The 20,518-nt window shown below is 41.3% G+C and overlaps 2 protein-coding genes across 13 annotated transcripts in view; one reads left to right on the top strand and one right to left on the bottom strand.

Moving 5' to 3' along the window:
* LOC148657229 (microtubule-associated protein 4) overlaps positions 1–7,392 on the top strand; it is a 99,855-nt gene extending 92,463 nt beyond the window's left edge. For 11 of the 12 annotated variants that reach the window (XM_088643190.1, XM_088643199.1, XM_088643194.1 and 8 more), the window contains 4 exons: positions 848–929; positions 1,043–1,155; positions 4,892–5,063; positions 7,106–7,241. In XM_088643190.1, coding sequence (XP_088499316.1) covers positions 848–929; positions 1,043–1,155; positions 4,892–5,063; positions 7,106–7,113 — 375 coding nt within the window. In that variant the 3' untranslated portion in view covers positions 7,114–7,241. The other variant, XM_088643193.1, reaches the window with a different exon arrangement.
* A 6,920-nt stretch (positions 7,393–14,312) lies between these two features.
* sspo (SCO-spondin) overlaps positions 14,313–20,518 on the bottom strand; it is a 130,347-nt gene continuing 124,141 nt past the window's right edge. Inside the window, exons 110-115 of the mRNA XM_088644421.1 lie at positions 19,434–19,648; positions 18,983–19,078; positions 17,197–17,257; positions 16,304–16,434; positions 15,749–15,899; positions 14,313–14,523 (exon numbers count right to left, since the gene is read on the bottom strand). Of these exons, the coding sequence (XP_088500547.1) occupies positions 14,501–14,523; positions 15,749–15,899; positions 16,304–16,434; positions 17,197–17,257; positions 18,983–19,078; positions 19,434–19,648 (677 nt within the window). The 3' untranslated portion in view covers positions 14,313–14,500. The remainder of the gene's footprint in view (positions 14,524–15,748; positions 15,900–16,303; positions 16,435–17,196; positions 17,258–18,982; positions 19,079–19,433; positions 19,649–20,518) is intronic.

Genomic DNA, 20,518 nt, shown 5'->3' with positions numbered 1-20,518 from the left:
ATTGGAAAGAAGCTGGTATCATACATATTTTGTTTAGTAAACAGCTAAATGTTATGATCACATTTTCCACATTTGTCTTCTTTAGGCTAGAGAGCTTGAATCAGATTTAATGGGCAAATAGACTTTTCCTAGATGAATTAAGAATTAAATCATATTAAGCCTCACTAGTACCTTACTCGTGTTCATGGGTATCATGCCAATATGCAATTTGACTAAGTGGAGATGGTAAGAGAATTGAATGCCTTTGGATAAGGTCAGATGAAAATCTGTTTAGGCCACTGAGGTGTTATGTGGCCTTGTCTAGACAAGTGTTGCTCCAAGAACATTACGTTTTGTGCAATGGAATACAACTGAAATTTCTTGAAGAATATTGAGCTATTTCCAGTCAAACAAAACAATCTGTGGTTTCTTTTGCTAGAGATATCTATATACAGTATCTCAATGAAAAATAAAGGCCTTTTCCTGCTTCCATCTACTGGTTTCTTGCAAGATGGTGTAATGATATGTACAGTATCCCGAGTTCTCTGTGTTTCTGTGTGTGTAGTCCTGTACTGTACATGAGGGTAATAATTGCTAATTAACATAACAGTAAGATTACTTGTATTATTCCTGATAGTAAAATGAGCTGTTGATTTTGAAACCATTAAGTTCCTTTTCTTTGTTTGGTTAAATAGAGAAGTCACAATCTATCTTTCCTCAAAATATCTTAAATGGCCATTTTATACTGTAGCTATCAAATGTTTCATCCTGTGTTTGTACAGTGTGTATTAGATGGAGGTGTCTGAAGTTCTGTTGTCCCTCCGACAGGACTGTACACTGGGTTCTCACCCCTCTGTTTCCCACACAGATTCAAATCCTCAATAAGAAGGTTGATCTCAGCAAAGTGACATCCAAGTGCGGCTCCAAGGCCAACATCAAGCACAAGCCAGGTACAGCAGTGGCTGGCTGACTGCGTCTTTGCATTGTATGACTGTTGCTATGGCTGTGCCCTGTCAGTCTCTTGAAGGTAATGACGGTGACATTAGTGATGTGTCTCCTGTAGGAGGAGGAGAGGTGAAGATTGAAACCCACAAGGTGAGCTTCAAGGAGAAGGCCCAGTCTAAGGTGGGCTCCATGGACAATGTGAGTCACGAACCAGGGGGCGGAAATATAAAGGTGAGGGGGACTGGGCATGGGTCATAATGTCCGAGTCCCACACATAGCACTGCAGTCTCAACACAACCATTGACACAACACTGTTGGCATATTTTACAATAACTTGAAAGAAATTAAAAATGTATTATAAACTAGGTCTCTAATTTTCTTAATTCTTCAAAATCATTAATTGTTTATGTTACAGTTATCACATTCTAATATTAGAGAAAGTAAAAATCCCAGTTGTACACTTATATGTAATGTACTTGTAGACTGTATGTACCAATCGGCCAGTTTAGAAAGTGTTCCACCATAGTCTCCTGAATATATTGGCAGTAGAAAGAGTCAATATGACTGCAGGCTAGGATCTGTGTGAGTCTATGTTCTAACCTCAACAGAGTTTTTGTTTTATTCTGAGACCATAAAAACAGAACATGCAATATTACTGCTTTTGTTTGCTATGACATATTTTGTATAGAAGTCTCCATGTCTATGTCGTTTGACTATATTTGCTGCCATTTGGAATACTTTTCTTGATTAGAGGCTTTTGTACAAATTCAAGTAAAATTGGTTTAATTTGTGAAGAAATTAAAGTATTCAGAACTGGCACACATTAGGGCTTCAAATACTGTATATAGTGAAGCATATGGTATAATCTTTTGACCTTTGGTACTGCTGTATTAAATGGACACAGGTGTGTTAATGGGAACAGCTCATGTCCTGGAGAGCACAATGCTTGTTTAGCAGACCCACACCTCCCCACTCCTTTCCTTCATACCCAGGATTGATGAGTTCCTGTTGAGACCAGCACCAGACTCTGAGAGCTGATGGGATATAGTAGCTCACAGTTCACATTTCAAAGTTTTTTTTATTCTTTGTGAAAATTCCATTGAAGGAATGGAGCTGATCTGGTCTTTGGAGTGTATGGACTGTATCTCTCTTGTGCCTTTGTTTCTCCCTCCCTATGTGTCAGACCTGATCAGCTGCCTTGTGCCTGACTAAATGAAGATTTGAGACATTGTCGTTCCTTCAGTATTCTTTCTTTTGGTTTTAACTGTTATTCATCACATTTCTAATGCACAGTTGATCTTTTAATATCTGTTGTCATTTTCTACAAATGGCTCCATACATGTGCTTTTTTTAATTGTACCAATGTTTTCATTTCTGTTTTTATCATTGGGTTTGCTCCTGTTGTAACTCCATTCCCACAAGTTCTCACTGGAGATCTTATTATGGACCTGGGCCAATAACTGAACTCATGGTTAGAGAGGGAGAGAGATTGGGGAAAGTGAGTACTATGCAATAGGAACATGGAGGGAACAAAGGGTGATTGTCAGGAGCATACCCTATGCATTATTTTCCTGAACTTGAACTCCAAGGCTCTCTCTGCATACACAACAGACTTGCTTATCAGTGCCAAAACCTGGGTGATGTCACCTGTCCCCTCAGCCTATGGCAGCCCATTCCCTCTATCACATGATCACTATTACCATGGCTACATTTCTCATCACTTTGCTCACTTCATACACACACATGCTGAGTAGTTTGTGAGATGAGGTGTCATCGTTAGGTGTACAGGCTTGTCCTTTGTGTTACAAGAGAGCAAAAGTAGTTGTGTGTTCATAATATTTTGATTTTGCTGCTGAACTTCAAAACTATTGTCTGATAATGGCTTAATCCTGATCGGTAGCATGGAAATGAATTTGACTGTTAGTTCCTGGTTCATCCACTTGGGCAGTCCCTCAGATGGAGGACACTAATAAAGGGGCAAGCAAGGGTAATTGTTTATTATACAGTTTCTAGGTTAAAATGCACAGTGTTTGATTTTTCAGTAGATAAAAGCACGTCCGAGGCTTACAGAGATGAGCTATCATACGTTTGTTATTGTAATTAGACAGCATGGAAACGCAGTCATTGTGACAGTGCCATTGCTGTTTAAAACCTCAGGTTAGTCAGTCTACAGTGAGTAGATCCAATGTGACAAGCTGCTGTTCATGATTAGGATTTCAGTTCTTATTATCGCAGAAGAGAGACTGCAATAAAACTAAAATCATTAAAGAAGTTATTTAAAAAAAAATAATGCCCAATTATTAGCACTTTTCTCTGAAGCACCTGTGTCTCTGATTAAACTGTGGAATTTAATAAAAGCATAATAACAGTGCTTCTGGATTTACTTATGATCCAGTGTGATGTAACTTGTGACATTTGTGGTGGATATTAACTCCCAGTAGATGCAGCTTGTAACTGCAAAATGAATGAAGTTGCTGTTACAACCAAAAAGAAAGCTCTCATCTTCCGAAGACCAAAGCTTCTAAATCCATTTTTCATTTTTATTCTAGTTCTTCATTAGTTATGCTGTAAATTGTCCATTGCTCCCTTAGATTATTGATTAAAATGAGCTCAGCCATTGAGGTTTCCCCATACATGAGCTGTGTAGTGGTGTCTGAGCTAGGGCAGGTTGTAAAGAACAGAAGTCACTTTAAGTGAGGGCGATAGTTTGTAAGTTCAGATCATAAAGTTTTTTTGTCACAGATCTATTTCATATGGTTTTGTGAAGAGGAAAATAAAGAGGCAGTAATTAGTTCAGTTCAGTTACTGTTCAAGTACTTCGATAGTTTTCTGAATTTCCTTTGTAGTGCGCAATACCTCAGTGTTTGAGCTTTAGGCTGCATTGGGTTCAGCAGCTCAGTGTTTTGAATCTGATAGGCTTGGTTTTATTTTGACTGCTATTGTCCAGTTTTGTCTGTTGACAGTCATACCACTCCATCCTCACCACCCCCTAACCTCTTTTGCTCTGTGGGTCTTTAATTCAGCTCAGGGTTCGAATAAATCCATGCCTCCAACGTAGAGCTTGCTCTTAAGCCAAGCCCCTCTTTATTGCGCATCACACAGCTGCAGTGTCGCAAACTTCAATCACTGATGTCATCAATAAGTGGGTTTGCATATTCAGGAGAAAGAGAAGTGACCCATGTATAGAATTGCTCCAGCCTGAATACTGTCTCTCTGAGCTCCTATTCTCATCAAAAATCAAAACATAAAGTGAAAATTATATCTGGACGGACCCCAAACAAAACGCACAGAGCTCCATAAACTATACATATAAATAGTATGTTTTTATCAAACTGTTCTGCTATTTCTAATAGCTGATAGTCTTTGAAAGAAAACTCAACATACTGTAGAGTGGTTTGTGTGTTTTTTCATAAACCACACTTCTTTACGTTAACCCTGTGTGATGTACAGTGATATCAAGAGAAACAAGAGATTATTGTACAAAGTGACCATACCCACCCATGCAGAGAACGTACACCTGTAAACAGCAGTGTGCTTTCTTACGAAAACATTTCCCCTCTGAAGCAGAAGTAGGCTTGGCCTCCTGGTAGCTGATTGATCTGTTTTTTACAGAGTGTGATAGGACTCCATGTTTACCGCTGTATACGTTGTCCAGATGGGTCCTTATTTTGCACATCAATATTGGTAATGCTACAGTATGTAATGGAGGAGCCATTTCACACATTTCACACAGATCCTGTTGGCCATTGTGGACAGGATGTGTTTTTTTTAATCAAACAGTATCATTTGTCTCCCTCTGGCTCACTCCTGAAGACCCTACAGATGGCACTTTTGGCTGTGTGATTGAACCCTGATGGTTTTCTCAATATTTCTGTTTTACCTTTTCACTCCCCTCCCATCCCTCTCCGCTCCATCCCATTCCCATCCTCGTATTGACACCCCACTGTCCCCCGTTCTGTGTTTCTAGGCTGAGGGGGCGCAGGAGGCAGGAATGGGAGATGGGGCTCCTGTTAATGGCGCCCTGGCCCAGGCGCCGACAGGGAGCGTGGCACAGGAGAATGGCATGAGGGAGACCGTGCCCTGCGGGGGCGACGGGCACAGGGACTCCCAGGGCCTGGACTCACACATCCCTGAGACAAGTAAGTGTGCCCCCTCCCCCAAATTCGTGCTCTCTCTCTCTACCATGTTGGGACTGAACTGAGCAAGCCCCCCACCCCTGGTGCTGAGGGAGCTGGAGGAATTTCAGCCTGGATACCTGCCTCCATAGGCTCGCGCTGCCCTGGGCTGTGTGTCAGTAATGCGGCTCAGATCACAGTCCTCCAGGCAAGCTTAGATGGCCTTCCCTCACAGCAGCCCAGGATCTTCTGAAAACGGCACACACCCCTTGTCTTCAAAAAACATATCTGTGTGACTCCCTTAGTAAGCTTTGCTGAAATCAATGACCAAATTCAGTGTGATTGTGAGAGTAACTTTGAGTCTCCCAGAAGCCTCCCAGCCTTTTGTTATCATCACTGGACATTCCAGCTGAGCTCAGTGAAGTTACTTCTGTCCAGATCAATTCAGACTGCAGGTGTCCAATCAGGTCCTGAGAGGCTGTTGAAAATGTAGAGTCAAAAGTGCGGCTCAGGCAGTGCAGCCTCTCCTGCTGAGGAGTTTGCACACTGCATCAATGCACCAAAACCTTCCCCATCAGTGAGGAGGGACATCCACACAGCTGAACTCGAAACACCGGGGATCCCCACCACTTCCAACTCATCATCTTCAGTTGAGTTATTGTCTTTATTTGCTCACATTGGCTGATTTTATTTTTCTACAGTGGTTATGTAACACATAGCAAACCATTTTTAATGCATGGGGGGAAAAACGCATACAGGCTTCTCTGCTTTAATGCGATAGATGCATTCCTGTAAAACCTTGCGTTATGCAAAACCGTGCAATAAAAATTACAGGACTTATGGGAAAAATAGGATTAGGGACAGACCACTCAAAACCTAAGCCAATTCCTAAACAAAGCTTTTCCAAATGTATTACTTATCCTAATAAAAATGTTTACAAAGTTTAAACATGAAATTCATAGTGTAGCTTTTATGGAACGATTCATGCGGGCAACATCAAGACATTTAAATTGCACACGCACTCTTTATTAAAGGCCTCCATCAGCCTGTTACCAGGTAACAGACCATAAACCCCTCAAACAATAACCTAAACACACAAGGGCAGCAAAGGGTCAAGGGTTTTGAGAAGAAAACAGGAGTAGACATCAACCAACCAAGTACAATTTCCTAAAAAACAGGAGTTACATAGCTAAGGTTAGCTAGTGGTCAGCATGTGGGCCCTAAGACCATCTCCCAACAGTGGTTCCCAGCTTGCACCACGGCGCATACTAATTATCTGGGTGTGCTTCCAACAAGATACCAGGCTACAATAATAAATAAATACTACAGTAAAAGTTCACCACCTGAAATTTTATCACCAGCACGCCTCTTAGACACATTCTAGTCACCTCGTCCACTCATATTTACAGCAATGCAGAAGATTTAGTGAAAATAGTACAAGAATTGAGGAGCACCTCCCAATTAGCACTTCCAAAACAAAGCACAGCTGAGCATCATGTGCATTTCTCCACAGACCGCCTCGTTCAGCTGTGTTACTCCACCATGCAAAATGTAACCATGTCGGGGAAGAAATCGCATAAAGCCAACACGTGTTTCACTTTGTACAGACATCTGTCCCCTATTTACCAATCGTGTATGAGCCAATTGACGTTTTAGAAACTCGCATAAAGTAGAGATCAGTGTATTGTCCCAAGATCAAAATCCACGTATGATCCTCTGAGGTGGTGAGAAGTGTTCAATTGAGAAGTGATGTTCAGCTTCAAGAGCTAAACTCCCCTAAAAAAACAGTGCGTGGAAAGTGGGGAGCTAATGTATTCCTCCACAAAGTGACATAAGTCTATTGCTGTGTGTTACACTATCACTCTCCCAGGCTATAGCTGTGTCTGCATTCCCCTTTGTGTCTACTGGTGACCAGGCCTCTCTCACTGTCCCTGGAAACCACAAAAGACTGCAGCGCAGCTTTATTTTCATCTGTCCTCATACACTTTTAGTTCTGTTGTGTTGTTGTTTTGTTTCTGTTTTCCATTCCCCTGACCCAAGAATATGTGTTGACTTTTATTTTTCAGGCATTTAACCCTACTTTGTGCTGTCACTTTACCCTCTCCAACCCCATCCGCGATCCATCTCTCTCTCCCCCTCCCTCCTTGCTGCCATCCCATTTTCCCTTTTTCTCTCTCTCTCTCTCGTCTTTCCCACTCCTCTTTCTGCTGCAGATTGAATCTCACAGGCTGACGTTTCGCGAGAACGCCCGGGCACGCACGGACCACGGCGCAGACATCATCTCTCGCTCCACCCTGGGCAGCAGTTCTACCCCCCCGCACCGCAGTGTCTCTCTGAGTGACTCTCTGGGGTCCTACAGCCTCCTCCGCTCCCCCCCAGCCCCCCCTCACGTGACTACACTGGGACAGGGGGACAGCGGGTTTCTGGCAGGACAAGGAACTTGATTTCAACTCCCCATTACCGCCTGACACACCACCCCTCCCACTCCCCTTGTCACCATCTCTCGTTTGTTTGCTTATGCAGTCTTCTCTCTCAGTCTGCTTCCTTAATTCACTCTCTTTTGAGTTGTGAGGTTAAGAAACCAGGAGCTCCATGGCGGACAGCTCTTGAGCTGGGGGAATGTGGCCATGCGAGAATAGCCTGGGGGTTTCTGAGAAGCCACTGTCCCTAAAACACCTTGACCTAGTTAGATAGGCTGTATTTATTTATAGACCCTGTCCTTCCTGGGCCCAACTCCCTCATCCATGGTATAAACTCAGGACAAATGCTGTGCCGCATAGAGCATGACCTTAACAGGCACTGGCAGTATCTGAGTCTTAGACCCTGGGCCAACACCATCCATTTGAGAGTACACACCCATGGTCATACCCTGCCCTGTCTGCGCCTCAGACCTGCTTCTTATATCAGCAGTGTAAAACCTAGAGAGGTATAAATCTATTTGCCTTTTTCCATCAGCTTGCTAGTGCTCGTATAGCGAATGACTTGTGCACTTTTACCCATTAACTCAAAAACATCCTGAGGTGTAGAAGTGATCAGAGCAGCGTTCCCCCCATAACAGTCTGCCTGTTGAGTAGTCATGCAATCCCTGAACTCATGACTTGTTCTCCCACCTCACAACCCTCACACCACACTTCACTCTCCCTCCCACAAACAACACTCATAGCAACTAGCACATGTAGACTATTTGAACTGTAGACTTCATACTTTAAATTCTGTGTTTTGTGGTGAAGTGTTTTGAATAATTAATGTAACAATGACCTGTGCTATGTTAAGACTTGTTTTTTTTTATTTATTGTATATGTATTTCTCTTGAAGCAATACTATGGTCCTTGCTCAAGGTGGGAGAATTCAGGCATGCACATGTTAGACAGTGCACAGATATTCAGATACGTTTCCAGTTAGACGACTTGTAGACCCCAGCCTTGCCTGCTGCAGTGTGTGAGGGAATGATGCTTCTGTAAGGGTTATGCTTTGTGGAGAAAGGTTAAAGGTCATATGACCACTTGTCTGAGAAACTAAATCTAAAATCACTAATACATCTTCTGACATAACTAGATTAGTCAGATATCCCACAGACACCATCATACTAAGATGTAAGGAGGAAATGTGTTATGCAAACAAGCATCTGCACATTAGAAATTAACCAAAGCACACAAGGACATCAGTAATAAAATGTGATGGTTGTTTGTAAAAATATTTAGTTTCGTTGGAGAAGTATTTATAAGTCCTTTAATAGAGTATGTCGCTGCTGGAGTTGTGAAGAAAGAATCATTGATATACTGTACACCAAAAGATGGAAGTAAAGATTAATGATGGTAAGTGCAGATGAGCTCATTTCTGCAGTGACCAGCTTGCTGCAGGAGACCTTAATTCTAGTATTTGTAGGGTATGTTGTGGTGACGATGTGTAGCTATCACTGCTGTGGTGGTAGAGTGCATTGAGGTGAGACAGTTGAGTTGTGTTGAGTTGAAGGGAGACAGATGGTTGAGATGCAGAGCAGAGCTGAGTTCTAGAGATATTCCACCAGTTTCTCACACAGGGGTACAGCCCAGTGCGGCACTTTTTCCAAACCTGGGGTCCTATATTACATACGCACTTCCCGTCTACTGTGTTTGTCTGCACAGTGCTGTTTTCTGCTTTACCTCCTCAGTCAGGCTCTGCACTGAATTAACGCACTGAGACCCAGTATAACACCAGCACCACCCAGAAACTGGCGGCTGTGCAACTTAAAACATGTCTCGGTATATAAATTCACCTTAAAGCATTTTGAACTAGGAGATATAATAGTGCTAGAATTAAAAAAGTATCATGCCAACAATATGCAGACCAAAGATAGAGTCTGGAGTGGGGTGATCAGATGTCTTATTATTTTTATTATGTTTTAGCACTATATAAAGTGATAGTTTTGTTTTGTAGCTCTTTGCATTCATTTCTGGCCTTTTCAATAGCTGCTATTCACAAACATTTGTCACTAATGTTACAGCTTGTCCACTACAGGGTTAGTGTTGTATAGTTGTTAGAGTCAGGACATGGAATTTCTTTTTCTGGTGAAAGTCTCAGTCAGAGCACAGGTGTCCTGGTGACACTTACCACCAATACTGGGTCTCCTGTCTAACAATGAAACAGCAAATGAAACATTTTCTGTTTCAAGAGTTACCTGGCTAAAGCACAGCGGAACATTTTGCTGTACTGGATGTGTAGTATTGAATTGCTGTTCTGTTGGATCTAAGTAGCTGAGTTGAACTATTTCATGGTCCTTTTAACCAGAAGGGAATGGGGAACTCAGCAGAATGCAGCTCTGTTCTGTGATGAGGTGGAGGACATTGGAAGTGATGGAGGGAAGGAGAGGGATGGGGGTGTACTTCATGTCTTGGAACAGACACCTCTCTTAGATCTTGGTGCTGAAGTGCACCAAATGATGTGGGAGAAAGCTCTTCCCTTTAGTTTAAATTAAAGTAAGGCAATAAAAGTGTTGGCACTACCAGTGATCAAAATGAACTTGGGAGAGAAGGGGAGATAAAGCTGTAAGATAAACTGTTTCACTTGCTAACTGCTTGTCTAAAAGTGCACATTACAGTAGGTACAGTTGTCTCCAAATGTAATCATACCGTTGATTAAGTTGAATTAGCAAAGAGAAAACAGCTGTGTGTTAAGTATTTTTAAAAAATAAAAACAATATGGCCATCAGTATTTTATCAAAAACTTGCCTATTAAAAATATTGTCTTACATTTATAAATGAATGTTCAGATTTCTTCACACCCCAGTGATCTGTATTTAGTATTTAATTCCTCCTTTGGCTTTGATAACCTCAAAAAGCCATGCCATGTTGCCTTTTTTATAGGTTCAGGCTTTACTAAAGTGAAGTTTTTGACCACTCCTCTCTGGAGTACCTCATCAGATTGAGTGGCTTATATTTGTAATGTGCTTTCTTCAGCTCCTGCCTAGCTATTGTACTGTCGTGTTGGAAAGTCCATGTGTGACCAAACTTAATCTTCCTCTTAGAAGATTTCAGAGGTAGGTTCAGATATAAAGTAATCTGTCCATCCTTCAGTTTTAACAAGGACACCAAACAAGTAACAGTCGTGAAGCAGAACAGAACATCTTTTTTGATGTTTTGAGGGTCATGGTATTCTTAATATCAGCCCCAACTCTCTGCACCAAACATACTGTCAACAGGAACATCTGAAAAGCAGAATTTACACCATTCAACCACCATATATGGTTAGGAGGTCTTTAATTCCTGTTTGCTGAGGTCTCTTTTATGTTGCTATCCAAATCTCCTGCAGACACCTATTTTATGAGGTGAACATTGAACAGTATTCTTGGAGATATCCTGGTAATTCCAGTCTTTGGTGAAGTTTGGGCTTTCAAAATTACTTTTAGGAGCTCTTTTGGCAAACGGTGCTTGTGTCATCTTTTAGAGCAACAACCAAGCAATCAGCCTTGAATATCTTGATGATGATCAACATCCAGCTTGCTAATTTTTTTATAGTCAATAAGTCACAGGTAGTTATCCTTTTGTATGAGATCTTCAGTTGATTCTCAGACTTCACCCACAGTGGCAGGTGGATTTGACTGGATGGCTCTGTGTGCAGCCTAAACAGAATTTTCATGAAAATATAAGATGACCATTAACATTAGTGGAGTACAGTAATGGTTGTGTTGATATATTTAGAGATTAATGAAAAACCTTAAATCATAAGGTTATAGTGTATTCAACAACATGTAATTATTTTTGACAGTTGTCCTATTTATACACAAAACACTTTTTTTTAACATTTGATTAGAAGAATCTCAATGGTCAGCTGTAGTTTCTTTGCTAAATTAACTTTTACACTTTTTAAAGGTCATGAACAATTTGTGGATCTCTGACCTTCCCCTTCTGGAATGCACTGCAACTCATTTTGTGATCTGTAATGACATGACAAACTGTAGTTGCGTGATAAATGTTTCTCAGAACACATTTTTAAACTGACACTCAGAAGTGACAACATAGACCTGGTAGCAGTGTAAACCCCGAGTTAATTTGCAAGATTGCTCATGCTGTTTTGACAGTAGCTTGATTGGGGGTGGCATTACGAGCTGTGAAGAGGGATTGAGCTGTGAAATGCATGGTGGGGACTCCAGACAGACCGACAGTAGAGCCTTGCACGGGACTGACCAGAACTGAAGTTCGTGCTGAGCTGACGAGAAAATACCCCGATTTCAGGGGCTGAAGGGCAAAGAGTTATCAAAGTCAGGACTGCTGAGAGAGAGAGGAGAAAAGAAAGAGAGAGAGAAGTTGACCTGGAATCTAGACGAAGGAGAGAGGGACGGGAGAAGGCAAGAAAGAGACACAGCCTCTCCTTGCTGCAGCTCCTGCTTCCTCTCCCCATCTGTTTATACTGAACTTTCCGAGTCCAGTGGAAATGAATTGGTTTACTTCATTGATGGACACTAACACAGCAGTGCATTTCATACTGTAGTATAAGTAGTTCTTCACAGTTTAAAAACCAACCTCTGACTGAACAGGACAGGTTACAGTTGGCATATGTCACTCAGGCAGAACAAACAGTTAGGTTACTGAGAAGTACAGTATCTTGTAAGAGAAAACTGATGGGAGAGAAGCATACAGTGTTAAGTCATACAGCTTAAAATTAACTTCACACAGTATGTGCAGTGGGTTTCCCAGGTTTGAAGGACAGAGCAGATGGATTGTCCTCCCCGCTTTCCCTGGAAGAAGCAAAGAGCAGCAACATAATGCTAAGAGCTCCATTGTAATAAAGTTTTTAAAAAAGGCAGGCGGTTGTTGCAAATCTCTCTTCTGGGAAATAACCAGTCTGAACAAAATGCAATAATTTTCTTGTATTCCAAGATGAATTGAGGTTGAAGACGCTAATTTGAATGATGAGACGTTTGTAGATATTTTTTTTACAATGTATATATATGATCTATTTTTTAGTCTAACACTAGCGAGAATGGTTGTTGTAAACCTGTCTTTAGTTCCCTGATAGCGAGTCTGCTCAGTGACTAAATTTTAGGCATTTCATACGTGAATTTCAATGTTGTGATTTTTGGTGCCACGGTCATTCTCAGACTTCTTGTTGTGCCTGTTTTGCGGCCAATTTTACCGTTTTGTACCATCCCTAGTTTCTAATGCTGCTTTGCATATCCTCACAGGCGTATAGGAATATATGCATTTCTATTTATATAGACACTATAATAAACACACTGTTTTTTTTTGGTTCTCTGTCCAACTCTTGACTTTCATGCACCTTGATCATTTACAGAGGCTCTTTCAAAGCTATTTCTGCCATTTCAAGAGCTGCAGTTAAAGAATGTTGTTTTAACAGATGTATACAAATCTGCACGATCCGTGTTTTGTTGATAAGTGCAGTGTCAGCAGGGGTGGGGTAGGGGGGTTGGCAACGTGTGTCTTGGGGGTCCAGGCAGAAGGGTGTTGTAACCACTCCATAGCCCCATTCCTTCCTCTCAGAGTCTTAAAGTACTGGATCTGCACTTCAGGGCTCAGTTTCTTAGCCTCTCAAAAAGGGATTGAATAAATGAATCAGGAACTTATGTATTTAATTAATGTGCCACTGGGGAATAGAGGGCCCTGAAACATGGGGAAAGCTGAACCTTTTCACCAACAAAAGAGATTTCCCCTGTGCACCTTTGACAAGCTAAATGCAGTCGATCCTTCAGCACACGTCGCCCTACCCCCAGCCCTCCCCACACACGGCCACTGACTGCCAGGACATCTTCCAAGCTCCTGTGCGAGAGCTGCGCGTGTCGTCAGTTGGCTTGTGTGTTATTTCAAGGCTCCAGTAATGGTGCAAGGAGCCCCCTAGGCCTGCTTCTGCTACGAAAGTGCCCAGAATGTATAAAAATCCTGATGGAACAAAGAATAATAAGAGTACAGAAGGCAATGGCATATGTTTGATAAACCTGTATTCGTCATTTACAGGGTTCTATTGTGATTTTTTTTTGTTTGAAAGAAGTGTTTATTGTGGTTAATTGTTAACTAGTGATGTGACTATTAAACCTGAATAAAGGAGAAATAGAAGAAATTGCTGTGCCTGCGTGTTACATGTTGGGTTTTTTTTTATAATTGTGCCAGATTCTCTGGAATCTCCAACAGGCTGTGAGTTCCATCAGGTCTTTGGAGTCAAAGGAGGACTGAGGCCTGGAGACAAAGATGGGAGTAAATGCCTATCCTCTTCTACTAGGGGGAGCTCTGCTTTTGGTTATATATTGCAATATAATTATGAATGCTAAGATGTGTTCTAAAGTGTGTGTCGGAATGTAAAACCAACAAAAACAAAAGATCCTCCTTCAAGCAGATAAGCTCCATTTTTCTTTAAATAAGGTATTTCTCTTTGGAGAAATAATAAAGAAAGTAATTGGAATGGAGAAGAGGGAGAATATAAATGATTGCAAGCTTTGGAATAGTGTGATGAGAAACAACAAATAACTCATGCTGAAAAGAAGAAACGCAACATTTCGGCTATGGAGCCTTCTTCAGGTTTGAGCACATAACCTAATATGGTTAATTAAAAACTACTGAATGGTAAACAATTTCCTATGCCAAGCTTTTATTTCACCTGTCCTGTAATACCTCCCTCTTGGTGTTAACTGCAGGTGTTGAGTGATCGATTGCTCAGTGTGTTCTGTGCTGGAGTTATGCGTCTGTGGTCCAGGATCACAGCGGGGAGACTGTAGAGTTGTTCCCACATACTGGAGCACCACATGAGTCACCCTCAGGAAGCAAATATGCAATCCTAGAAGGCACAGCTTGCTCAATATTTATTGGAAAAAAATGCTGTACAGAATAAACATCACAGAGAGTTTAATAACACACTCTATAAAAGGGATACAGTCATATAATGACTACAGACTACAGCGCAGGTTTGCACAGGAGCTCTGACACACACAGTTTGTCTGTCCAAGACTGTGTTGTCACCTTTCCTTCAGGGCATGTTCAACGTTTTGACAAGTCTCCCCCTGAAATGCAAGCACAGTTACGCCCCAAGGTTAGTGAAGGCCCACATTCCCTGACTTGGTGTACACTGACATGCTTTCTGGGCTTTTACTATTCTCACTCTTTTTATGGAGCTCTTGCACAGTGAAAAGTCTTGGGACAGTGAAGAGAAAGTTGTTTTTGCTGTGCACTAATGGGATTTCGGCAAAAATGACACATTTGTCACAAAATACTGTATACAATAGTCTAAAATCTAAAATAGTGTGAAGTATTTTCAGGGGTTATTTGAACATGTAATTCCTGAAAATACTTCTCATTAGTTAAATATGGACTTAGCAATTCTGGTTTGCTGGATCTTAATGCCCTTGAATGTTTTACACACTTAATTGTGTCATGAGCAAGCTAATTCTTTTATATTTACAGTCTTTTGTATGGATTTACTGAACATGGATATTTAAAGTTACACATAAAGTACTATAAAATGTAAAATTTACCGAAAGGTTTCATGAATATTAATTCTTAGTTACCGTAGGTGTGGAAACTACAGTCTGAAAAGGATGTTTGAAATGCAATCAGTAGTCCCTCTGTTCATGTACAGTACCTCTTTAACTTCCAGATTGAACTAATTCTTGTCCTGGTTTGATCCGTGTAACATTTCCTAAGATTTCCAGTGGTCTGCAGTTCCCATTGTTTTCAAGGTTAGGTACCTCTTTACAATTTTTCAAATCATCGCATGCTACTGTTTTTACTCTCCTCTAGATCTAACAATTACAAATAGGTTAAATGCTTACAGTATTTGTCACCTTAACAGATTCTGAAGCATTGCTGTGGCTGCCTGTGAACTTGTGTATGTGGAGTAGTTCAATAAGGCTGATACTGCTTTCCTGATGTCGAAAATGGGATGTCAAATTGGAGTGATGACAGACTGAAGACTAAATCTTGATTCCACATTTCTCTTTTCTCTTTCCCCATCACCCTCTATAATAACTTTGCAGACTAAAAGTTGGGAATTGCCTCTATTGGTGGTCTTGCAAGACTTTGTACCATTTCTTCCCTTTGAGGCTGGAGCTGTGTACTTGTGATGTACTGTAGTGGGAATGTGTGTGAAAATGTGCAGGGCCATGAGAGAATCAGTGAGGATGGTGTAGTAGTTCTCAGTGCTCAGAGAGACGGCAAGTGTGTAGAGTGATCACTGTGAGAATTAGCATTCCTAGAGAACGCTGGGTAATATGCAGTGTATAGACTCACCCTGGCAGCTGGTGCACTCACAACTATGGATGACAGGCAACACAACTGGCTCTGTCTCCCCACTCTCACACTGCAGGCTTAGGATACGCACTGGGCTCTGGGGGTCCAGTCGGTAACTACAGCACTCACACACAGCCTGCAGATAGGGCTCCTGGAAATGACAGAGGCACTGAGTGAGACTTTCTCTTACGGGGGTCCTAGAGACTGCACATTGAAAATACACTCACACTGCCTGCTACCAGAGCTCGGCAGACTGAGTCACCCATAGGAGACTCATTAATATTTTTATCATACAGCCTTTACTAGAGTGGCTCTGGGATGAACTTGATTCTGGAGGACTAACAGAGACACAGTCATATGAATTACGATGTGGAAACCTGAAACCATCATCTGACTTTAAGACAAAGGCATTGTAGCAGATATACAGACTTTCTGATAGGGTGCAATGGACAATATAGACACAGTGGCTAGAGTCTAATGGGGTGAAACCCAGAATTGCAGATAAAAGAAGGGACAGTTACAGAGACAAAAAACACTTCATGATATAAAAGACACCTCTGCTATGACGTTGGTCATGGACAGACAGCGTCCACGACAGTAGCTGACTTTGACGTTGTCAAGGCGACAGTCTCCCTTGGTGATGTTCCTAACCTCTGTGTAGCGCCGGCAGACTGCTATGGGCTCTTCTGCACAGGCAGAAAATATAAAGGTGAAGTGGAGAGTACAAGTAAAGACTCTTCTGCACATGGACAATGAACCACTGAGGCAATAAAACACTTACGCACACATGCAGAGTCATGCTGTCAGGGAAGTTATTCGCGTACACCGTGCAGAGTATATTTAGACACAAGTTTGATATGAAGAGATCTGACAGCATTTTTGTTTTTTGTAAAATGTCGATCTAAACAACAGCACACAATCACTGTAGGGGACTCAGAACTGGGTAACAGTCTCCAAGGTCAGTCTGGTTTTGGAAGAGTGACCAAGTGGAACAGCTCCTTTCTGAAACAGTTCAAGGGGAGCTAAAACTTCTAGTGCATCTAGTGGTGGTGATAATTCTAAAATGCTAAAAAACTGAAATGGAAACTATATGAATCTGTACCCATCAGTGGTGTTGAGTCAATATGCTAGGAGATAAAGCAGCAAAAGGGATGTGAAAAGCAGAAAGAACAGAACTATTGTTGTTGAGCTACAAATATGAATAGGAATCTGAATTTGACATCTGCATGCACTTTAGATAACCTTTTCTAATCTTTTCCTTAACCTATTGACTTTGACATAAATGAAAGACCTTACAAATTTACTCTGGTCTCTCTCACCACACTGTTTTTTCCTCTGCTGCTGTCTCTAATTCACACTCTTTGTTTTCTGTCATTGTGTGTCCCAGCTCAACCTGAACTCGGTGACACACACTGAAAACCACACCAGGGCACCATCTTTCCTCTTACCTGGAAACTCTTTCCTGCACACGGGACAGCAGCTACCAGGGTCTTCCACCTTTACCTCCCCCTGAAAGTGAGATATACAGAGATAGAATTTGTTGAGACTGGGAACAGGAGGAAAATCTCTACACAAGATTTGTTGGAGTCAGGTATAAGCTACCCAGCCATGTCATTGAAGTTGATACCCAGATTTAAACAGCAGATTGGGTTCCACCAATGAATAAACAATTACTTCTAAACTATTGACACATCACAACAATGCAAACCTCCAGAGATCCAAAATCTGGAGAAAAAGAATCCTTACATTCAGAATATATGCGAGTAAATTAATGAAACAATTACAAAAAAACTCCATACACTGGCCGTGTCCACCACCCAAACTAATTCAAATAAGAACACCTAAACATTAAGTGCATTATAACAAAGCAACCCACATCCCTACTACTGTACCAACACAAGGCATTGCAAAGCCTAGACTTTGGCTCAGAGAAAAGTCTCCTGAGACTGCTAATCCTGAAGCTCATTGCACTTGGCCAGACTGACTCCAGCCAGTTCCAGGAATGCACAGCATCAATTAAATATACATACACTTATCTGGAACACTGAGATAAAGAAAATGACACACAACAGATTACCCAGTACTAGTGAGGGATCCACCATGATGTCAAATGTGAAGAATTGGATTTCAATGGCCGAGATGGGGAAAATACCCATGAGTCAATATTCCGATCAGGCCACAATCAGTCTTGTATGACAGAGAGGCAATCCCACCTCAAATCCTGCCTGGGGTTGGCAACAAATCACGTGTCACTGCATAAATGTGGCAAAAGCCGTTTTACTAAAACTAGACTTTATACTTGTTGGTTTAAATGCAAAGGATAATGTCTGACACAAACCTAATTCAACACATCACTTGGTCAAGACCATACCTATTTCCAAGCATGGTGTGATCAGTGTTGTGTTATGGGGTTACTCTTCTTAGCAGGAACTAGAAAGTTTCTTCAGATCGAGAGGGAAATAGATGGAGTACAATTCAGGCAAGAGAAAAATCTGCATCTTCCTGTCGGTTGAAGACCTAAAACTGGGATTGATTTTTCAGCAGACCTTTCAGCTGAATGATGACATAAAGCACAAGGCCAGACCTCTACTAGACTGGTTTAATAAGAACATAGTAAATGTTCTGGAGAAGTGTAATCAGCATCCTTATTTAATTTTTTTAGAAAATCTCTAACAAGACTTGAAAATTAATGCCATTCAAACAGACCACAACCAACTTGAAAGAATGGGTTCAAGTTTTCAAAAGGAGAATAGGGGGAAAAAAATACCATCCTTGTTGTCAAAGTACCTTAGGTAGAGACATATTCAAAAATGGCTCACAGCTGTAATTGCTGTCAAAGGTGCTTTCATCAAGTATTGACTGATGGAGGTGTGTGTGATTTAGGGTCACAGCCACCAAGAACCTTAGGACACAATAAAGGCTATTTAAAAACATCAATTAGAAACATGTGGAAGGAAGTCAGAACCCAGAAGACATCCCAGGCCAGTATCTTACCCAGGACCCAAAAGATGCTAGGCAGCAGTGCTCACAGCAACAAGACCATCTAAAAAAAGAATACTCTTAATGCTTTGTTGTCCACTGATGGCTACCAAGTGAAAATGCTGATTTGCATACATTACAGGTAAATCTTTCTGATGACTCCACCCCTCAATGACTTCCAAAACCTGAGTGGAATCTCCTTCACTGTGAGAATAGCCAATCAAATACTTCCCTGCTGACCCAAGGATTCCTCACCTCCACACACTCCACTAGAGGGCAACCAGTCTCGCACACCTTCAGTCCGTTGACACAGCGACACGTTGCACAGCCCTCTGACCACTGAGATCCTGCCTGAAATAGAGAGAGAGAGAATTGGTTGAATAGCGATATACAGCAGGACTTACAGTAGATCTTGAATATTGTAGTGAGCTAACAAGATAAAAGACCCAAAAAGAAAAACTGTCAGAGGAAAAGTCAGTATTGTCAGTAAGTCAGTATAAGAGAGAGAGTCAAATTTATACTGCACCCTTACACCTTTAACATTGTGAGAGACTAAATAAGAGAAAACTAAGGATGAGAGACAGATGAAAATGTATGCCTGGAAATAATGAAGAAAAGAGAAAGGGAAGTAATAATGTGAGCTCTGAGGATTAACTGCCTGCAAGTAGCTGGAATGTTTTGCTGCATTAGAAAGTAATCTTCTTACCTGGCGTGGTGTTTCTCCATCCTCACATTCGCAGTGTGCTGCCAACACGCAGTCTCCTTTAGCACTGCGATAACGCCCTGGGTCGCACACACAGCCCTCCCATTCACCAGGGGCACTGCAGTTCACTGGGCCAGGCAGGTACATGTCCTGGCAGCTCCTCTCACACACTGCAACCTGCTCAGATGCCCTCTTCCATCTCTCTCCCACCGGGCAATCTGTCACAGTAGAAGGCACAGTGATTGCACTGCATTTGTTTATGGGCTACATTATCGAGCTTTGGACACAGCATAGTCACAGTGCAATAAAGGGGTTCAGATGATGTCTGTAGCTCCACTTCAATTAAAGATACCATTTATAATTTCTAAGAGAAGCAGACCAGTCGTAAGACTTCTAGTAGTGTTGTATTTGTCATGATACTCAGTACAGAAACATTATAATTTATAAATATACAGTATATGTTGTATGTAGTGGGAAATGCACCACAGTATATATACTGTTTGTGTGTGTAAAATTAAAATACTGTATATGTTATAAAGCCAGAAGAGGTTAAATATGTGCATTTAAGCTATTTAGTTCAATACTTTAATTGCCATAACAAGTAGTTACATGAAATGAGGTAATTAAATATTTAATAGAATAGGAAGAAAACTGGGACAATAAAATAGATAAGATTGATAACGGGCTGCAGTTTTTTAGAACTGTCTGTGCTGTACAAGTAGTAGATAATACATAAGAGACAATACAAAACAGCTCATTAACCACTGAGATGAAGAGACAGAAACAGAAATGAATGGCTGAGGGTAGTGCTTTCTGACCTTGTTTAGGTTGTGGCGCATTTAACATCCCAAAGGTTTTGTGGCCTACCAAATGATTTTAAAATAAACATCACTCGTTTTGCAAGAAATAATACTGTACATTTATCCATCCATTTTCTAACTATCTAATTCAGGGTCAAAGGTGAGCCAGAGCCTATCCCGGCAAGCAATGGGCACAATGCAGGACACATCCTGGATGGGTTGCTAGTCCATAACAGGGCAAACAGACACACAAACACAAACATTCACTCACACAATTTTCCCAGAATC

The sequence above is a fragment of the Lepisosteus platostomus genome, chromosome 8, assembly GCF_059453375.1.
Source record: "Lepisosteus platostomus isolate fLepPlt1 chromosome 8, fLepPlt1.hap1, whole genome shotgun sequence".
NCBI classification, from domain to species: domain Eukaryota; kingdom Metazoa; phylum Chordata; class Actinopteri; order Semionotiformes; family Lepisosteidae; genus Lepisosteus; species Lepisosteus platostomus.
The sequence above is the reverse complement of the archived record's forward strand: the minus strand, read 5'-3'. Positions and strand labels throughout refer to the sequence as shown.